Here is a 17,725-nt window from a genome sequence, read left to right as displayed (position 1 = left end):
AGTGAGGACAGTACAGAGGACAGTACAGAGGGCATTGCAGAGGACAGTACAGAGGGCAGTGCAGACGGCAGTACAGAGGACAATGCAGAGTGTAGTACAGAGGACAGTACAGGGGACAGTACAGAGGACAGTACAGGGGACAGTACAGAGGGCAGTACAGAGGACAGTGCAGAGTGCAGTACAGGGGACAGTACAGAGTGTGGAGAAGTGTGGCTCAATGCTTAGAGTGGCAGACCTTGATGCAGAACGCTGGCCAGGGACCAGGGTTCGATTCCCGCCTCGGCGGGTTACGGGCTTAAATTCCTCTGACCGGATATTCTCGCCTCAGTGCTGATTCTAAGCATGGGTCCCACGCTGCAACTCTGGGCAATAGCTTGCTTAGTCTCCACAAAGGCCCCCTGATACACAAGGGATGCCTGGTTTCACCATGGGATGCCCAGGAGTGGACACCCCACAAGGAAAAGCCAGGAGGGGTTCCCTTGTGGTAGGAGTACAAGCGCCGGGATGCCTCCGGGTCACTGTTCGCGCTATACAAATACGCCACATTTACAGTGCAGTACAGGGGACAGTACAGAGGGCAGTGCAGAGGGCAGTACAGGGGACAGTACAGAGGATAGTACAGCAGATAGTACAGGGGACAGTACAGAGGACAGTACAGGGGACAGTACAGAGGATGGTACAGGGGGCAGTACAGAGGACAGTACAGAGGGCAGTACAGAGGGCATTGCAGAGGACAGTACAGAGGGCAGTACAGGGGACAGTGCAGAGGACAGTACAGAGGGCAATACAGAGGGCAGTATAGGGGACAGTACAGAGGGCAGTACAGGGGAAAGTACAAAGGGCATTGCAGAGGACAGTACAGAGGGCAGTGCAGACAGCAGTACAGAGGACAGTACATCACCTGTTTGGACACCCTTTGGAGCTCTGGTGGCTGCCTGTAGTAGCTCTGTGGAGTAGCTGAAGAACTTAGTAAAACACCCACAGGAACTCATTGGATTGCGTGAATGAGCCTAAAATATCTGCAGGATGTCAGCAGGACGCCTGCTGGAGTGAGGGTTGTAATGTCGCTCCATGTGGTCGGTGTGTTATCCACTAGTCCAGGGTTTTATCAGCATGGCAGGTGTTTCTATGCTAAGCAAATAATAAAAACCTTCAAAAAGGTTCAAGTCGGGGGGGCGTGGCAGCAGCCTAATAGCGAGGCTTCAGGAGTGAGGAGGCATCCCCCGGTAATCCGGCATTCAAATCCGATAAAATAATTACTCCGGAAGGGCGAACCGGGTTGGTGATCGAGTGGTGCCCAGCGGGAAAAGTCCGTAAGCCGCGTGCCACCGGGAAACGCTGCGGTGAGACCCTGCATGGTGTGGCCTGAAGGCGACGACAAGCAGCGGACTGTCCTACGAGCACTGGCCGGGCGGAAGTGGAGGTGCGACGGGACCCCGACGCCGGAAACCAGCGCAAGAAGCAAGAACCAGAGTAAGACGGAAATCGGAGGGGCACAGGTATCATCTGCTGAAGACTGGAGGGTTGCCGGAGGAGGCCAGCGGCAATGGGAGCTTGCCAGGAGACAAAGAAGAAGACATACGGCGCGGGGCTCCGGGAGCAGAGTGAAAGGTAGCGGGACCAGCGCCGGCTTCGGGATTAAATCCAGCGGGAGGTCAGTGAGCCGCAATAAGGTACCGACGGAGCCCCCCCCCGCCCCCCGCAATCCAAAATAGACGGTAGGGAGAGATGCACGGAGGGACCTATGGCGCCCCAAACAGTGAATGAATGCCGGGGCCCGCAGCTGAGTACATAAGCCAGAGGACTCGGAACGGGCGGATTGACTACCGGCTTGCGGGGTGAAACAGCATCAGGCGAAAACATGCAGCAGGCAGAGCAGTAAAAATCAACGGCCACACATAGATACCAACAGCAAGGGCCTGCAGAAAAGGGAAAGGGTGTCTGAACATCCTGGTTGCGCGATCCGTCAGAAGGGCAGTGAAGAGCTGACTGGAACTGGGTCGTGTCGAGGTGGGGTCTGGAGAAGAGGCACGGGTGGGGGCAGCCATTGGGGACGGCGATCCGGTCAGCCTCACGAACCACAAAGCGAGGGCGTCATTAGTGGCCCTACATTGACAGATCAAAAGAAACATTGAGATATTCGCCCCCCCCCTTGCCCCCCCCCCATCGCACTGGACCGGAGGGTAAGACATTGGTGAAGGCGATACCGCCACTTCAACGCAACAAGTGTGGAAAGGCACACCCTGCAAATACTGCATACGTCCCATAAGTTCTGCTCACCCCATAACTAACTCTGGCAAACAAGGGACCACGAACAACCCGGAGGTTGAGGTCAGCTAGGAGGATCGGAGAACTGCAGGAAGATTCGCAGGGCAAGGCGAACGCACAGCAAGGGAGCGAGGAGGGACCGGAGCCAAACATGACAGGCAGGGGATCCATACACACCTCGACGCAGTCCAAAATTGATAAGTTCGCCTACGAGAGGAACAACCCTCCCCAGGCGGAACCCCGCAACTCCACGGGGAAGATGCCAGAAGGAGACGGGGCGTTAAAAGCAACGCTGGAGGATGTGATTCGTGCCCTAGCACAGGTACAAGCAACAGTGGGAACCATGGCCACAGAAGTCACCCTGATCAGAGCGGACTTTCAAAAAATGAATGAGAGAGTGAAACAGGTGGAGGTGGTGACGAAATCCTTAGTGGAGGACGTGTCGGAACTGCAAGTGGCAATGGAGAAGATGATGGCTGAAAATAAATCGCTCAGGGACAAGATGGGTGACCAGGACGTCCGAATACTGGGGGTTCCGGAATTGGAAGATAAAGGTGCACTGGACCTCTATGTGGAGGACTTGATAAAGACGCAATTAAACTTCAAGGGTCTCTCACACTTTTTCTCGGTGGAGAGGGCCCACAGAGTACCTGGTGGCAAACCAAAATTAGGGCCCCCCCCTTGAGACCTATCCTGGCGAGACTCTTCAATTTTCGCGATCGCGACGCGATTATGCAGGCAGCGAGAGTGACTCCAGCCATCCAGATACAAAATTCCAAAGTGGCCTTCTTCCCAGACTACACTGCTGAGGTGGCGCGCCGCAGGAGAACTTTCCTGGATGTCAAGAAGGAGTTGAGGGCCAAAGAACTGTCGTACTCAATGCTGTTCCCTGCGCGTCTCAGGGTGGTGGCGGAGGATAAAGTTTGGTTCTTTGAAACACCAGAGGCGGCTCAGGACTGGCTTGAAGGCTGGAGAACTGCAGGACAAACCCACCGCTCACACAGGAATGACCGTAATCACAGACAAAACAGCCAGGCGGGATCGCAATTGTCAGGCAGAGGGGGAGTAACCAGATCACCGATGCATGGATCCTTAGGAGCGGAGGGGGGTGTAAAATCCTGAACCCCGGTGGCTGATGCAGTGCTGTTCGTTTAGGAACTTTCCAGAGTGGGCACGCTTGGACACTGGCCTGGGGAGCTCGGAGGAGGGCAGGGATGCCGCCTGCTCAGGAGGACACTCAGCCCCAGTGTGCAAGTAAACTGTTAACGGGATGTGTTAAGCACTCTGCTATGTTGGGGAGGTGGGCGGTTGAAAGCCCGTTAAGCAGGGAGGCAGGGAGGGGGGAGGCAGGGGGGGTTTGTTTAGAAGTTGTTGAAATTCCACAAGTTAGGTCTAATGTTACGAATACAAGCATGTGCTATGCGATACATGTAGCAGGCGGGTACACCCAGGAAGTTGGAACCGGCTTCCACTGCTTTAAGTATTGAGCCATCTACGCATGATTCCCAAATGAGTACAGCTGAAGAGGAGGTGCTGAGATCACGGTTAGAGCCACTTCGACTTATGACTTGGAATGTAAGAGGGATGGGTGATAAGATTAAAAGGGGGTTGGTGATAAACGTGATAAGGAGGCAGGGACCGGCTCTGGTACTTTTCCAGGAAACACATCTCACAGGGGGGCAACCAAGGCTCTTGATAGAAAGGGATATAGAATGGCGGTACACTCAAGAAATCGGCACAGTTCATCACATTTTAAGCACTAAGGTAGGCATGCGGGGATGCTTTGCTGCGCTCCAAGGGCAGTGGGAAGGGAGACTCCTGAACGTGATATCGGTATATATCCCCCCAGCACTACACTTGATCATGTTACCAGCACTGGGTGATTTCTTACTAGACCTGCCTGATGTGGGCATACTAATCGGAGGGGACTTTAATGCAACTGTGGATACACAGGTGGACAGATTTCCGGAGGCACCTCAGCCTAGTGGTCCTTCCAGATTTCAGAGGTTCTTGTCAGCAATGGGATTAGTTGACACGTGGCGCCACACCCACCCCTCAACAAAACAGTACACATAACACTCCACAGTTCATAACAGTCTGTCGCGAATCGACTATTTCTTGCCGCTGGGTGGGGGGCTGCAGCACGTAGATAATGTAGACATACACCCTAGGGGGATCTCAGATCATTCCCCAGTCACGCTCACAATGTCCACACAGGAGAAATCCCGTAGGAGAATTTACCTAATGCACGCTTCGTATCTTAAGGTCCCCAAGGTGCGGAAGGCACTCAAAGTGACGACATCCCACTATTTTGCTGAGAATACTGAGTCAGTACAGTCTTCTGCTGTCCTGTGGGAGGCGTATGAGGCGGTGCTCAGGGGACAGGCTATAACATCCATAAAGGGCCATAAACGAGAACGACAACGTGAGTTGTTCGAGCTGGAACTGGCCCTACACGACGCAACCGTGACACACGAGGAGAATCCTACGCCTGCCACGTCCCACGATTTGTTACTAAAGCAACAGCACTACAGGGAGCATTTGAAGCAGCAGTCAGTGACTCAAATAGTAGAGACGACCCATAGGATCTACGACATAGGGGATAAAGCAGGGAAAATTTTGGCCTGGTTAGACAAAAAGGAGGTAGCACCAGGGGTATACAGCGGATTTGTGACAGGCAGGGGTCAGTGCACACACGGCCCGAAGAAATAGTAGAAATCCTAGCAGATTATTTTGAGAGAATGTACACTCCAGCCAGGGAGGTGTCGGCAGAGGCGGCCCGTGCAGCGATAGGCCATATCCCCACTCCGACACTGACACCGGAAGCAGTCACAGAACTAGAGACAGACATAACGGAGGAGGAAATACAAAGGGCTATTCATGCGGTAAAGTCGTGTAAGGCTTCGGGACCAAATGGTATTCTGATAGAATGGTACCAGACGGCGTCCGAGGGACTCAGTGGACCCATGCTGGCAATGTTCACAGATAGTCTGGAGAAGACTAATCTTCCGTTAGATCAACGGACGGCGACCATCGTCGCGATTCCTAAGCCCGGAAAACCGCCAGAAGACTGTACATCATATCGCCCCATCTCACTCCTTAACGCCGAGGTTAAAATCCTGGCGAAGCTCCTTGCCACCCGGCTGATAGCGCACCTCCCACAACTTATACACTCCGACCAGTCAGGCTTTATGCCACACAGGAACACCGCCCTCAACCTGCGCAGGGTGCACGGTGTGTTGGCTAGAGCGGACTCATTAACAGAACAGGCGGTCATACTGGCGCTTGACGCAAAGATGGCATTCGAATTGGTAGAGTGGCAATATCTTTTCGAAGTCTTGGCACACATGGGATTTGGCCCAAATTCCCTGCCTGGATCCGACTACTATACAGTGAACCGATGGCACAGGTGGTGGCGAACGGCCATATTTCTCGGGCATTCCGGTTGGAGCGAGAGACCCGTCAGGGATGTCCCTTGTCGCCACTGCTCTTTGCGATTGCACTGGAACCGTTGGCGACGCTGATACGTTCTACCCCACTTCTGAAGGGGATCTCCTGGGCAGAGGGATGGGAGGACCGCATATCCCTATATGCGGATGATATGCTGGTATACCTGACGAAGCCGGAATGTAGTATACCGGCGCTGCTAGCGCTGTGCAATGAGCAGGGGGGAATATCGGGATATACTCTGAACTGGACTAAGTCAGATATATATGTCTTACAGGGCCCACTAAGCGAGGATTGTCCCCTGAAAATGGCAGGGTCCTCCTTTCGTTATCTGGATGTACATGTCACCATGACCCAATCGAGTTCTTCCAGAAGAACCTAGCACCGCCGTTGGAACGATTGAAACAAGACGTAAAATTCTGGGCAGCGCTGCCGCTGACGTTGTTGGGTAGAGCGGCGCTATACAAGATGATGTCACTGCCCCGGTTTTTGTACATCCTAGAAAATACGCCATATCCGGTGACTCTGGGGAACTTTAGGCGGGTGTATGCAATGGTGTCAGGTCTCATGTGGAATAATCGGCCAGCGCGCATAGCTCAGGCGAAACTACAAAGGGGGTGGTATGACGGGGGGATTGCCCTGCCAAACCTGCAATTGTACTACTGGGCCGCCCAACTGAAGCCCATTAACCAGTGGCTGCATGCACCTCAGGAGGACCCGGCATATAGGGCGGATAGGGTACAGTTAGGTACCAACAGCATACTGGCGCCTCTTTATGACCGGCAACATGTGAGCAGGCTCACGGGACCCACAAAGCTTACTGCATCACTGTGGCACACGATACAGGCAAAACTGGGGTGGAAGGGGAAAATCACACGACTCACCCCATTATGGGATACGCGAGCTCTGGGTAATCTGAGACGCAGCAAGGGTTTCACACATTGGGATACCATAGGTATATCCACAGTGGGTGATTTATGGGGAAAAGGCACGGTGATCCCCTTTGACCGGCTGCAACAGCAGTATGAGCTGCAGCCCACGGAACTGTACCGCTACATACAGATAAGACATGCTCTGATGGCAGCAGTCCCAAGAGACACAGAAGTCCCAGAGGCATCTCCCCTTGAGGATCGTCTCCTCACGGATTACATGCAGGAGCGGGCAACATCACTCAACCTACCGCAAACTGGTTAACAACTGAGAGGACCCGATGGTAAAACTAAGAGCTACGTGGGTGGAAGACATAGGGGAAATGGACGAATACGAATGGAACGAAGCGCTGGCGTCACCTAAGGAGGTGGGCATGTCGGCGAAATTTAGGCTTGTGCAGCTTAACATTTTACACAGGGTGTACTACACAAGGAAAATGCTACACACAATACATAGGGCGCAGCACCCATACTGTCTTCGCGGCTGTGGAGAGGAGGGAACACTGTTACACACTATCTGGGAATGTCCTCGCATTCAAGAGTTCTGGAGACAAACGATGCGTACTATATCACAGACACTGGGGGTATCCCTGGTCCCTGAACCACGAAAATGCTTACTAAACATATGGGAACCTAACGACCTTTCCAGACACGGACTGCAGTGGTCCATGATTGGCATGATTATAGCTAAACGCGACATAGCACAGAAATGGGGTGCGTTTGACACCCCCACATTGACACGGTGGTGCACAAATATGGACAGGGTCATGATAATAGAGAGGACAGTGTACACTAATAGGGCGTGTCCATGTAAGTGGAACAAGATATGGAACGTTTTTAGGGGGGACATATGTGAACCTCTGGAGGAAGATGACGCATTGACTTCAGAAGAGGAAGGAGATGAAGACTAGGAGAAGTGGAAGGGGGGGGGAAGGGTGGGGACCCAGGAATAGACCCAGAAGCAAGATTAGGAGGGGGTGAAGTGGGCGGATGGACGGATGAGGGGTATACATTTGACCACCGTGCAGAATCACCTAACTGAGCGGGAATGTGGTAGTGACAGGCTCAGTGGTCCCACACATAACAGACGCTCGGCAACTGCAAGTTAGGATAAGGGAATTGTGCTTGCTACCTGTAAGACTCATGACCGAATGTGGAAACTTCATGTTATTATTGTTTAATGTTTTTAAAAATGGAAAAACAGATCTATAATAATTTGAAATCCAAACGAGATCCATACACGCAAATAACGCCGCCAAACCCCCGGGTTGTCGGCAGAGGGGCTGTGCAATTCGGATGCTAAGGATTCAAGGCGAAAATGGTACAGCCGGCCCCAGAGGTTGTAGGCCAGTAACAATGTATGTTGATGGATAAAATAAAGGTCTTTTAAAAAAAAAAAATGTTCAAGTCCACAATTCTTTCCATGTGGACATAAAAAATGTAATTTAAAAAAACATGATTCTTTTAAAACTATTTGCTAACCATGTTAACTATTCCTAAATTAATATTAGAGCAAAGACAGAGGCAGATTTGTTTTTTTCACTTACTCGCACCGAACTCATCCTCGCCCTCAGTAAAGAAGATCACACCACTAGAGCCAACTTCCAGAATGCCATGATCGATGTCGCCGACTGCATAAGAGCAAACTGCCTCAAACTCAACATCGACAAAACCGAAGTTCTCCTCTTTGGAAGACCCCCCTCGCCCTAGGACAACTCCTGGTGGCCCTCAGAACAGCACCAACCCCCAACACCCATGCACGTAACCTCAATATCATCCTTCACAGCGAGCTCTCAATGAAATGACCGGTCAATTCTGTTGACTCCACCTGCTTCAACACCCTCACAATGCTCCATAAAGTCTTCAGATGGATCCCAACCGACCAGTGGCAGCTCCTCCGCTAAGAGCGTCGCCCCACTGCCCAGCGAGGGGTGCAAAAAAAGAAAAAGAAACAATGCACAATGCACAACGCAGCACACATATAAACAGCAACAATGAGGAGAAATGAAACATTTCTCCTCGTTGCACCGGGGTAAGACCACGTTTTCCTGGTCTTAATTATGGTGCTGCCTCCTTTTTAAGCCACCCTTGTACATAGGGGGCAGCGTCAGAATCAATGGGTGTTGTGGTGGGACGGCCACCACAACACCCACTGCACGTCCCTTTCACAGTAAGTACAGCATGAAAGGTGGCCTTATCTACAAGGCAGCGTTAAGCTACGTTAAGTGGCTTAACAGTGCCTTGTAAATAAGGCAAAGCCTGTATTGCCACAGGAACTTAACAAAAAGTGACGTTGTGGTGGCGATAGGGGCTTGTAAATATGCCCAAAAATGTCTCTGCAGACTTTAACAGGATCACCCACTTTCCCTTTTCAAACTCATATCACTCTCCAAAAAAGAGTTAATTTTCTATCCATTTTGGTGGGCTCACCCACTTTAATGCTCTGTTCACCCACATCTTTCAATCAAGAGGTTGGCAGGTTATGTTATGGTTTATGCATTTTATATAGAGCAAAATCACCTCCAGGTCTCTAAGTGCTTGTAGAGAAAAGTGCACAAAGTCACTAACGGCAGATGGAAACATAAGCAGCAAACCAGAAATTACACGGTGGCTAGCGCCTCTCTAAATGGGAGCGTTTTAAGTTGTTTCCTAAAAGTGAGGAGAACCGGTTCCTTGCGGAGGTACTCAGGTAAGCTATTCCAAATTTGTGGAAGCAGGACAGAGAATGATCAACCCGCTTTGGATTTCGTGATATATCGGGGAAGAGCTAGACGGCAGGCCTCAGATGATCGCTGTGTCCGGCCAGGAACATATTTCTCTAGGCGTTCTTTTATATACACTGGTGCTTGGCCATAAATTGACTTTGCATTGAGCTCTCGTTTGATGGGGAGCCAGTGCAATTTGTGTAGTAGAGGGGTAGCGCGGGTCTTTCTGGCAAGTCTGAGAATGAGCCTGGCCGCAGGTATGTGGACTATGAACTTGCACAGATATCAGGGCTCCCTGGCCTGAATCACCGGGGATCTGGGGAGAGCACGCCTTCTGCAGCAACCTCCTTTCAACTTTCAGGGAAAATATGAGCCTCATTTATGAGGCCGTGCGTCACTTTTACGCCACTGGTGGGTCACTTTTTGTGACGCACCAGCAGCGTAAAAAATGTGGTAGGTAGATGCTTCACTTTGTAAACGCCTGTTGTACATTATACCTGAGCCAAGTATAATGTATGCAGGGGGGCGTATTGACGCAAAGAAGGGTCATAGAAGTGACGCAGTGAAATCTATTTCACTGCGCCACTTCTAGGACGCAAATGCGTCAATTTCTTACGCCTGCCTCACAGCAAGCGTAAGACTGACGCAGGCCCTTTCACGTGGGGCTTGCCCCATGTGAAAGAGCACATTGCTGGAGTTGCGTTACTTTTGTGACACACTCCAGCAATGCGTCACTTTTGCGCCATGCAGATGGTGAACAGCCTGAACAACGAATCCTTAACAACGAGTGTATTAATCAACGAATCCTTAATCACGACCTTTACAAGAACCACGAACTCATTAACAACTACTTTACATTAACAACGACCGCATTTTTAATAATTTAGGAACGTGTAATATTCATTTGTACATTTTTGGATTTTAATTATGATGTAGAAATATTACTTTGTTTTAATTTGGCGTGTTAGGCCAGTAAATGGCAGTGTTGGTTTGTTTTACAGTGATATGCTTAAGAACAGTGCACGATGCGATTTGTCACAGTTTGTAAAAGGTGAAATAGTTACAAAACCCTGGCTGTGCGTTTTTTTCTATATTTCATTTAAGAGAATTATTTAAAAAAAAATCTGTAGTGCAATCAATTAAAAAAAATATTCTAAGAGACCTTTTTGTGAAATGGCTGCTGGAGTTATAAAAATCTTCAAAAAAAACTAGTTGATCAAAACAAAACATGTTTTCTGTTGCTCCTAAAAATAAATTAATCCACCGAAGTTAAATTAGGAGTTTACATCTGTTTCTTAATGAACCATTATTATATAGCGTAAAATGAACCTGATGTTTTAAGTCTTAAACAAGTTTAAAAACGCTCCTGACATAACAAAACTGGGTGCAATTTCCTTGGCCACATGAATAATAATCGTTATTGCTCTCCATGAGGGCGACGTTTGTAGTATGCTTGGAATCGCTGGCTGACCTTTAGAACAATCATTTGGTGGGGGAAAGCATGCTCGAACAGCGCATGAAAAAAAACAATTAGAATGAACATTTAAAGAATATTGAAAAAATGTTTAAGTTATCCATGAATCAAACATGCGATTTTAAAAACGTAGTAGTAAATTCAGGAAATACGAAAAAATATTAATTTTCGTGGTTTAGGCATTCGTTGCACAGAAAGTAGTGGCTTGGCTTAGGTAGTGCTTTAGCCTTCGTGGTTCAGGCATTCGTTGTTTAAGTGGTAGTTGTTTAGTCATACAACCCATGCAGATATGTCAGAAATACTGACGCATCTGTAACTCCTTGCGCCATGATGTGTCATACTGTAAATATGATGCATCATTGGTGTCGCAAGGAGGGCGCAATGAAAAGTGACGCTTCGCTGTTTTGACGCAGCGATGCGTCACTTTTCAGAAATGAGGACCCATGTTTTTTATGAATGTTCCATTTTTTCCCGGACTGTAGTAACAGTGGCACATGGATCTCAGCTCAGATTGCAATCTTGCATTGCAAGGCACCCACACATTTCAGTTCCGATCTGCTGTGGTTTGAGCACCAGCCCTATTTAAAAATTCACTTTTATTACTTCTACTTTCCAGCTGTGCACCTCTGCGCCTTTAAATCTTCATTAACATTTGATGCACACGGTGCGAAACAATATCACCTGTGTCTTCTGCTCAGCACAGAATAAGAATCTGAAATGACTGTAGAGGAGCCAGAAACACTGCGCAAGTGAAGACCCCGGAAGCCTTTGGGCGGGAGACGATCAGAAAGATGGATTAATTTCAGAGTTGAAGCATAAAGTGAGCTTCTTAGAGGCCAGGGCTGAATTACTACAACTTCTGTGAGGGGGGAGGTGGCGGCCGCAGCCCCCACCCCTGCACCTCTTGCTGGGCCAGGTCCGCGGGGAGAGCTGGGGCACGTGGTTTCTGGGAAAGCTGGCAGCCCCTGGCAGGAAACGAAACCGAAAGTAACTTCAGCCTGTCACCGAGGAGGCAGCTGCAAGGGCCTGCTTCTCACGCACAAAGCGTGTGCCTTAACTGCATTAAACAAAACTGGTTTACTCTGAGATGAGGTTTAATGAAAGGGATAAAAATGCCGATTTTCGTAGCAAGCAGCAACGGAAGATCGCGATTTGCATTTCGTGTCTTTACTGAACTATCAGCAGCAAAGGAATGCATGCACCTTCTACCTGTGTTTGGTTCTCTTTTGTAACATGCACACGTCACTTTTCTCTTGTAACACACTGTTTGTTACCTCTCACATTGTGTTTGCTTTAGATATTTGCACAAGTGCCACCATTGCCTACGTAACGATTGTTCTTGTGTTTGAGTGTCAACCATTTATTGCAGCGTTATACCGCTACTTGTACTTTGTAAACCTTTGTAACCTGCACACATATCACTTTTTCCTCCTGTAATGCACCGTTTGCTACCTCGTGTATTTTGTTTGATCACAATTGTCACTTTTGCCTCCTGTAACTTAACGTTTGCTTTTGTAATTTGTTCACTTGTAATTTTCTCCTCATGTATCATTACTGTTCCTTTTGTGAAGCGCTCTGACACCTTCGGGGAAAGTCCGCGCTATATAAAAACGCATAAATAAATAAATAATACATGAGGAGGGTGTCCAGAAACTCCACGCCCCCAGGACACAGCTCTTCTGGTTCTGTGCTTTGCTCTCACCTGTCAGTGCATCTGGGAGTGGATGTCTCGGTTCATTGTAATTGAGCCGGTGGCACCAAGACACCTGATAACAATGGTGTGTGAGAGCTAAGTCCAGGAACGGAAGAGTGTTGTCCAGTGGACGTGCCGCCAGCTATGCACCTCAATCATGGTTTGAGAACAAAAGAAACAGGCCCTGTCAAAGCCAGTCCAACTCCCCCTGGAAATGCAAGTGGGAGCTGTTAGCTTGTTTGCTTTTGTCTAAAAATTTGAAAACATCTAAAAAAAACAGCAGGCTTTGCATAATTAGGGGCATATTTACTAGAAACCGGTGGTGCACGGTGTTACGCCAAAATCAGAAATGCTGCGCTACAGCACTTTAAAAACGCAGAGATACGCTGTATGTACAAAAATACGGCGTGTGAGAAGTTGGCCCGATATGCAACGTTCGCTATTCTAGCGACCGCTATGTATCGTTCCAACGACCCTTATGGTGTTTGGTTGTAAGTCAACCTATAGACCAGCTATCCTAGTAGCGTGGATACGAGCAGTCTAAGGCTAAAGACTCGAGAGGGCGCGTTAAGCCAGCTGTTTACCACACCTGTACCCCTTGAACATCCAGTGAAAAGACACCACACAAGTGTTATGAAAATAAACAATATATTTATTAAGAATCACAACAGCCCTGTACTCTTTATGAGGACAGGGTACTAAGCACAAACCAAATCTCTTTAGCAAATACTTCAAGTGCACGTTTAAACAAGTGTCCGAAGACACGGAAAGGTTAAGGCAAGTCGGAAGCGAGGGACTCGGGACCCTAGAGTAAGGAGGCTATGCAGGCACCGAAATGCCGAGTTACCTAGCCACGAGGGCTGCGGCTGCACAAGTCTTACAGGCGTCGGGGTCTTCGCTGACGAGCCAGGAGCCGGAAGAAAAGGAGTTGCTGGCCGGCGACCAGTGATGAATAGTTCGTAGAGATCCAAGCCTGGATCAGAGATTGATGAAACCTGAAAGCAGAGGGGACCAAGTTCGTACTACTAGCCAGTAGTCAGAGGGTACCAGGAAGGCACCAGTTGGCCGTCACCTCGACCAGGTGAGTGGGCGACACTAGGCTCTGCAGTCTCACGGACCAGGAGGCGTTGTCGGCGACCACGGTGGAGGTGCGAGCTGTCCCACGAAGGATGGCGCTGTTGGCGTCTTGAGTGGACCAGGAGGGTCCGGGGTGCTTCTCGAAAAGATGGAAGCAAGGGCCAGTCTGGAGCAACCAGACCAGCAGTGTTGATTGTCGGTCGTCGTCAAGGAAGGGCACAAGCCAGCGGCTAGTGACCAGACAACGTGCTGAGCAGCGAGCAGAAGGGCCCCACGCAGATCGTGGAGATGCTGGGAGACTGCACTTCGGTGCTGGAGCGGCTCAGGGTCGGGGCTTCTCGGACCCCAGAGCACTCACCAGAGAGTTACCTCGATGGTCGTGCTGGTTTTAAGAGCGTGCAGGTTCTGATGATGGCCGGTCCCTCGAGGTCTCGTCGCACCCACAGATCACAGCTGAGCTGATGACGTGGGTAGAGGTCAGAGGTGCCAGGGAAGCCGGTTCTCGTCGAGCTGGGCCGTCGGATTCCTTGAGGAAGGACTTACAGCAAACCGCAGAGTTCTTAGATGGTGCCCGCTGATGCAGGGTGACTACTCCTTAGCCACAAGGGAGAAATCTTGAGAAGAGTCTTGAAGTCCTTTCGTAGAAAGTATTCTTGATTCAAAGATGATCTAATTTGGAAGGGTCCCCGCTCCGGCCTTTATCCTAAAGAAAGGGGTGGGTACATGACTAGGTCCTGCCCTAAGGGTGGGACCAGGAAGGGGGGTAGTTACACCCCTCTCCCCTGCCGGACTTTCCCCAGGCCAGGGCTGTCGCCCCTGGAACTGGTTCTAACCGGCAGATGCGTAGTGAGCACCGGGGTGCCACTCCGCAGTCACCTTCTCGCAAAAGCCCTACCTACCCAGAATACACAAACCCTGTCTGGGACGGTGCGAACACCGCCCTCGACAGGAAACCCTTTGTCCAAGCGCTCCTCGCTGGGAGGACTCCCAGCAGCAGGAGGTCAGACTCGTGTCTGTGGTGGCAGCATCCATTTTGTGGAGCTGAGGCTTTCGTTAACTTTAACCGGGGTTCACAGTTACGTACATGTCGTGTCCCTCTAGAAGGGCGGGATGCTAACCTCGTCGCCAGGGTTGGTGAGAGGGCAGCACCCCGATTCGTATGACACCTTACTCGACATGTCTTGATAACGCGACACCGAAGTTACCGATGTGGTACGCGTTATCATGGAACAGCCATTGGGTCTTTTATCCGCAAGCTGCAACCGGCTCGGCTCGGGCCAGAACACAGTTCACACGAGCCCATGCACTCTGCCTTCAGGATTGTCAAGGCCTGCCATAGGAGTGACTGATAGGAACTCGGGTGTCCATTGGATGGTTAGATATAGAGCTACTATATCTAAAGCAAAGGGTGATTACACGACTTTGCCCCAGCTGTCATGCAGCCAGTTGTGTCAAATTTAGGAGGCCAACCAGGGGTGGCATAATACATGCTGCAGCCCCTGGCGGCCCTGGGTACACCTATGCCCTGAGTTACAGGGTCTGATAAGGTGGCCCAGTACCAATTGGTAAATGCACCTAGGGTACATATCGTAATTTAGAAAGAGAACAGCCAGGCTGTGGGTCTGATTGGCAGGCCCACAGCCAGAGAAAGTCGTAAACCAGTGAAACAAAAGCAAAAAATCTGGGTGATCATAGGATTGCAGACCCTACTCTCCTACATGACCCCCCCCCAAACGTCGGAACAACTAGCTAACCTTGACCAGGTGAGTCTTCTTGTTCTAAGTGGAAATATCTGGAGAGCCCATCGGCATTGCCATGATCAGTACCAGGTCTGTGTTCCACTGTGAAGTCCATCCCCTGTAGGGAAATGGACCACCTAAGCAGTTTGGGGGTTTCACCCTTCATCTGATTTAGCCACAAGAGGGGCTTATGGTCGGTCTGAATCTTGAAGTGAGTGCCAAACAAGTATGGCCTCAGCTTCTTCAGGGCCCAAACCACAGCAAAGGCCTCCCTCTCAATAGCTGACCAATTCTTCTCTCTAGGGGTCAGCCTTCTGCTTATAAAAGCAATGGGCTGGTCTTGACCGTCAAAATTCAGTTGAGAAAGAACAGCTCCCACACCCAACTCAGAAGCATCTGTTTGGACAATGAATGGTTTGGAGTAGTCCGGACTCTTGAGGATAGGCGCCGTGCACATGGCCTGCTTTAGGTCATCGAATGCTTTTTGACAGCTCGCTGTCCACTGAACCTTTTTTGGCATTTTCTTACTCGTCAGTTCATTTAATGGTGTCACGATGGAACCATAGTTCCTGACAAACTTCCTGTAGTAACCAGTCAGGCCCAAGAAAGCTCGAACCTGAGTCTGGGTGGTTGGAGGAGCCCAGTCCCTGATTGACTGTATCTTGCTCTCCAGTGGCTGAACCTGACCTCCACCTACAAGGTGGCCCAGGTATACAACCTGTGTCTGCCCTATCTGGCACTTGGTGGCCTTGATAGTGAGACCTGCTGCTTGCAGTGCCTCTAACGTCTTCCGCAGGTGGACCAGGTGATCCTCCCAGGTGGAGCTAAAGACAGCAATATCGTCAAGATACGCCGCACAGAAGTCATCCAGCCCAGTAAGGACGTGATTCACCAACCGTTGGAAGGTGGCAGGTGCATTTTTCAGACCAAAGGGCATCACCACGAACTGATAATGCCCACCAGGGGTTGAAAATGCGGTTTTAGGCTTGGCGTCCTCAGCTAATCTGATTTGCCAATACCCAGCTGTCAGGTCAAACGTACTTAGGTAGTTGGCCGAAGCCAATCTATCGATAAGCTCGTCTGCCCTTGGTATTGGGTGGGCGTCAGTCTTAGTGACTGCATTGAGACCCCTGTAGTCTACGCAAAACCTCATCTCTCTCTTACCACCCTGGGTGTGAGGTTTCGGCACTAGAACTACGGGACTAGCCCAAGGGCTATCCGAGGGTTCAATGACTCCCAGCTCCAACATTTTCTGCACTTCACTTTTGATGCAGTCTCTAACGTGATCAGGCTGCCTGTAGATTTTACTCTTTACGGGCAAGCTGTCACCAGTGTCGACCTCATGGGTGCACCAATCGGTCTGACTGGGTGTCAGAGAAAACATATGTCGGAACGACTGAAGAACCTGTTTACAGTCGCTCTGCTGATGTTCGGAGAGGCTGCCACAAAAGACAACACCATCTACCGAGCCATCGTCAGGATTCTGAGTGAGCAGGTCGGGGAGAGGGTCACTCTCCTCTTCCTGTCCCTCATCTAGGGCCATGAGCAAACTCATGTCCTTCCTGTCGACATATGCTTTTAGCCTGTTGACATGAAGCACCCTGTGGGGGCTCCGGGGAGTTCCCAGGTCGACCAGGTAGGTGACCTCTCCCTTTTTCTCCAGGATTGTGTGGGGCCCGGACCATTTGTCCTTGAGTGCTGCTGGGGCCACTGGCTCCAACACCCACACCTTCTGTCCGGGCTGGTAAACAGTCAAGACAGCCTTTTGGTCATGCCAAGCTTTTTGGAGTTCTTGGCTGGCCTTAAGGTTTTCAGATGCCTTTTCCATGTACTCAGCCATCCGCGAGCGGAGGCCAAGCACATAGTCCACTAGGTTGGTTGCAGGCTTTTTGAGAGGTCTCTCCCATCCTTCCTTCACCAAACACAGGGGTCCTCTTACAGGATGCCCGTACAAAAGTTCAAAAGGGCTGTAGCCAACCCCCTTCTGTGGGACTTCTCTGTAGGCGAACAAGAGGCAGGGGATCAGGACGTCCCATCTACGCCGAAGCTTTTCCGGTAGTCCATGAATCATCCCTTTTAGGGTCCTGTTGAATCTCTCAACAAGCCCATTGCATTGTGGATGATAGGGTGTAGTGAACTTGTAGTTGACACCACATTCCTTCCACATAGCAGTTAAGTAGCTCGACATAAAGTTTGCACCTCTGTCGGAGACGACCTCCTTAGGGAAGCCCACTCTGGAGAATACTCCAACTAGGGCTCTTGCCACAACAGGTGCTGTAGTGGTCCTAAGGGGAATAGCTTCAGGATACCTGGTGGCATGATCCACTACCACCAGTATAAACTTGTGCCCTGATGCTGTCGGTGGTTCCATGGGACCGACGATGTCGATCCCC

General features: G+C 50.2%; 1 protein-coding gene across 1 annotated transcript in view; it reads left to right on the top strand.

The window, feature by feature from the left end:
• Positions 1-3,000: 3,000 nt before the first annotated feature.
• The window catches only part of LOC147668862 (uncharacterized), a 59,577-nt gene continuing 44,852 nt past the window's right edge, over positions 3,001-17,725 (top strand). The window contains exon 1 of the mRNA XM_086948391.1: positions 3,001-3,280. Coding sequence (XP_086804517.1) covers positions 3,001-3,280 — 280 coding nt within the window. The remainder of the gene's footprint in view (positions 3,281-17,725) is intronic.

Source organism: Lissotriton vulgaris, unplaced genomic scaffold (assembly GCF_964263255.1).
Source record: "Lissotriton vulgaris unplaced genomic scaffold, aLisVul1.2 SCAFFOLD_1050, whole genome shotgun sequence".
Lineage (NCBI taxonomy): Eukaryota > Metazoa > Chordata > Amphibia > Caudata > Salamandridae > Lissotriton > Lissotriton vulgaris.
Note: the sequence above shows the minus strand (reverse complement) of the source record. Positions and strands in the feature narration are given on the sequence as shown.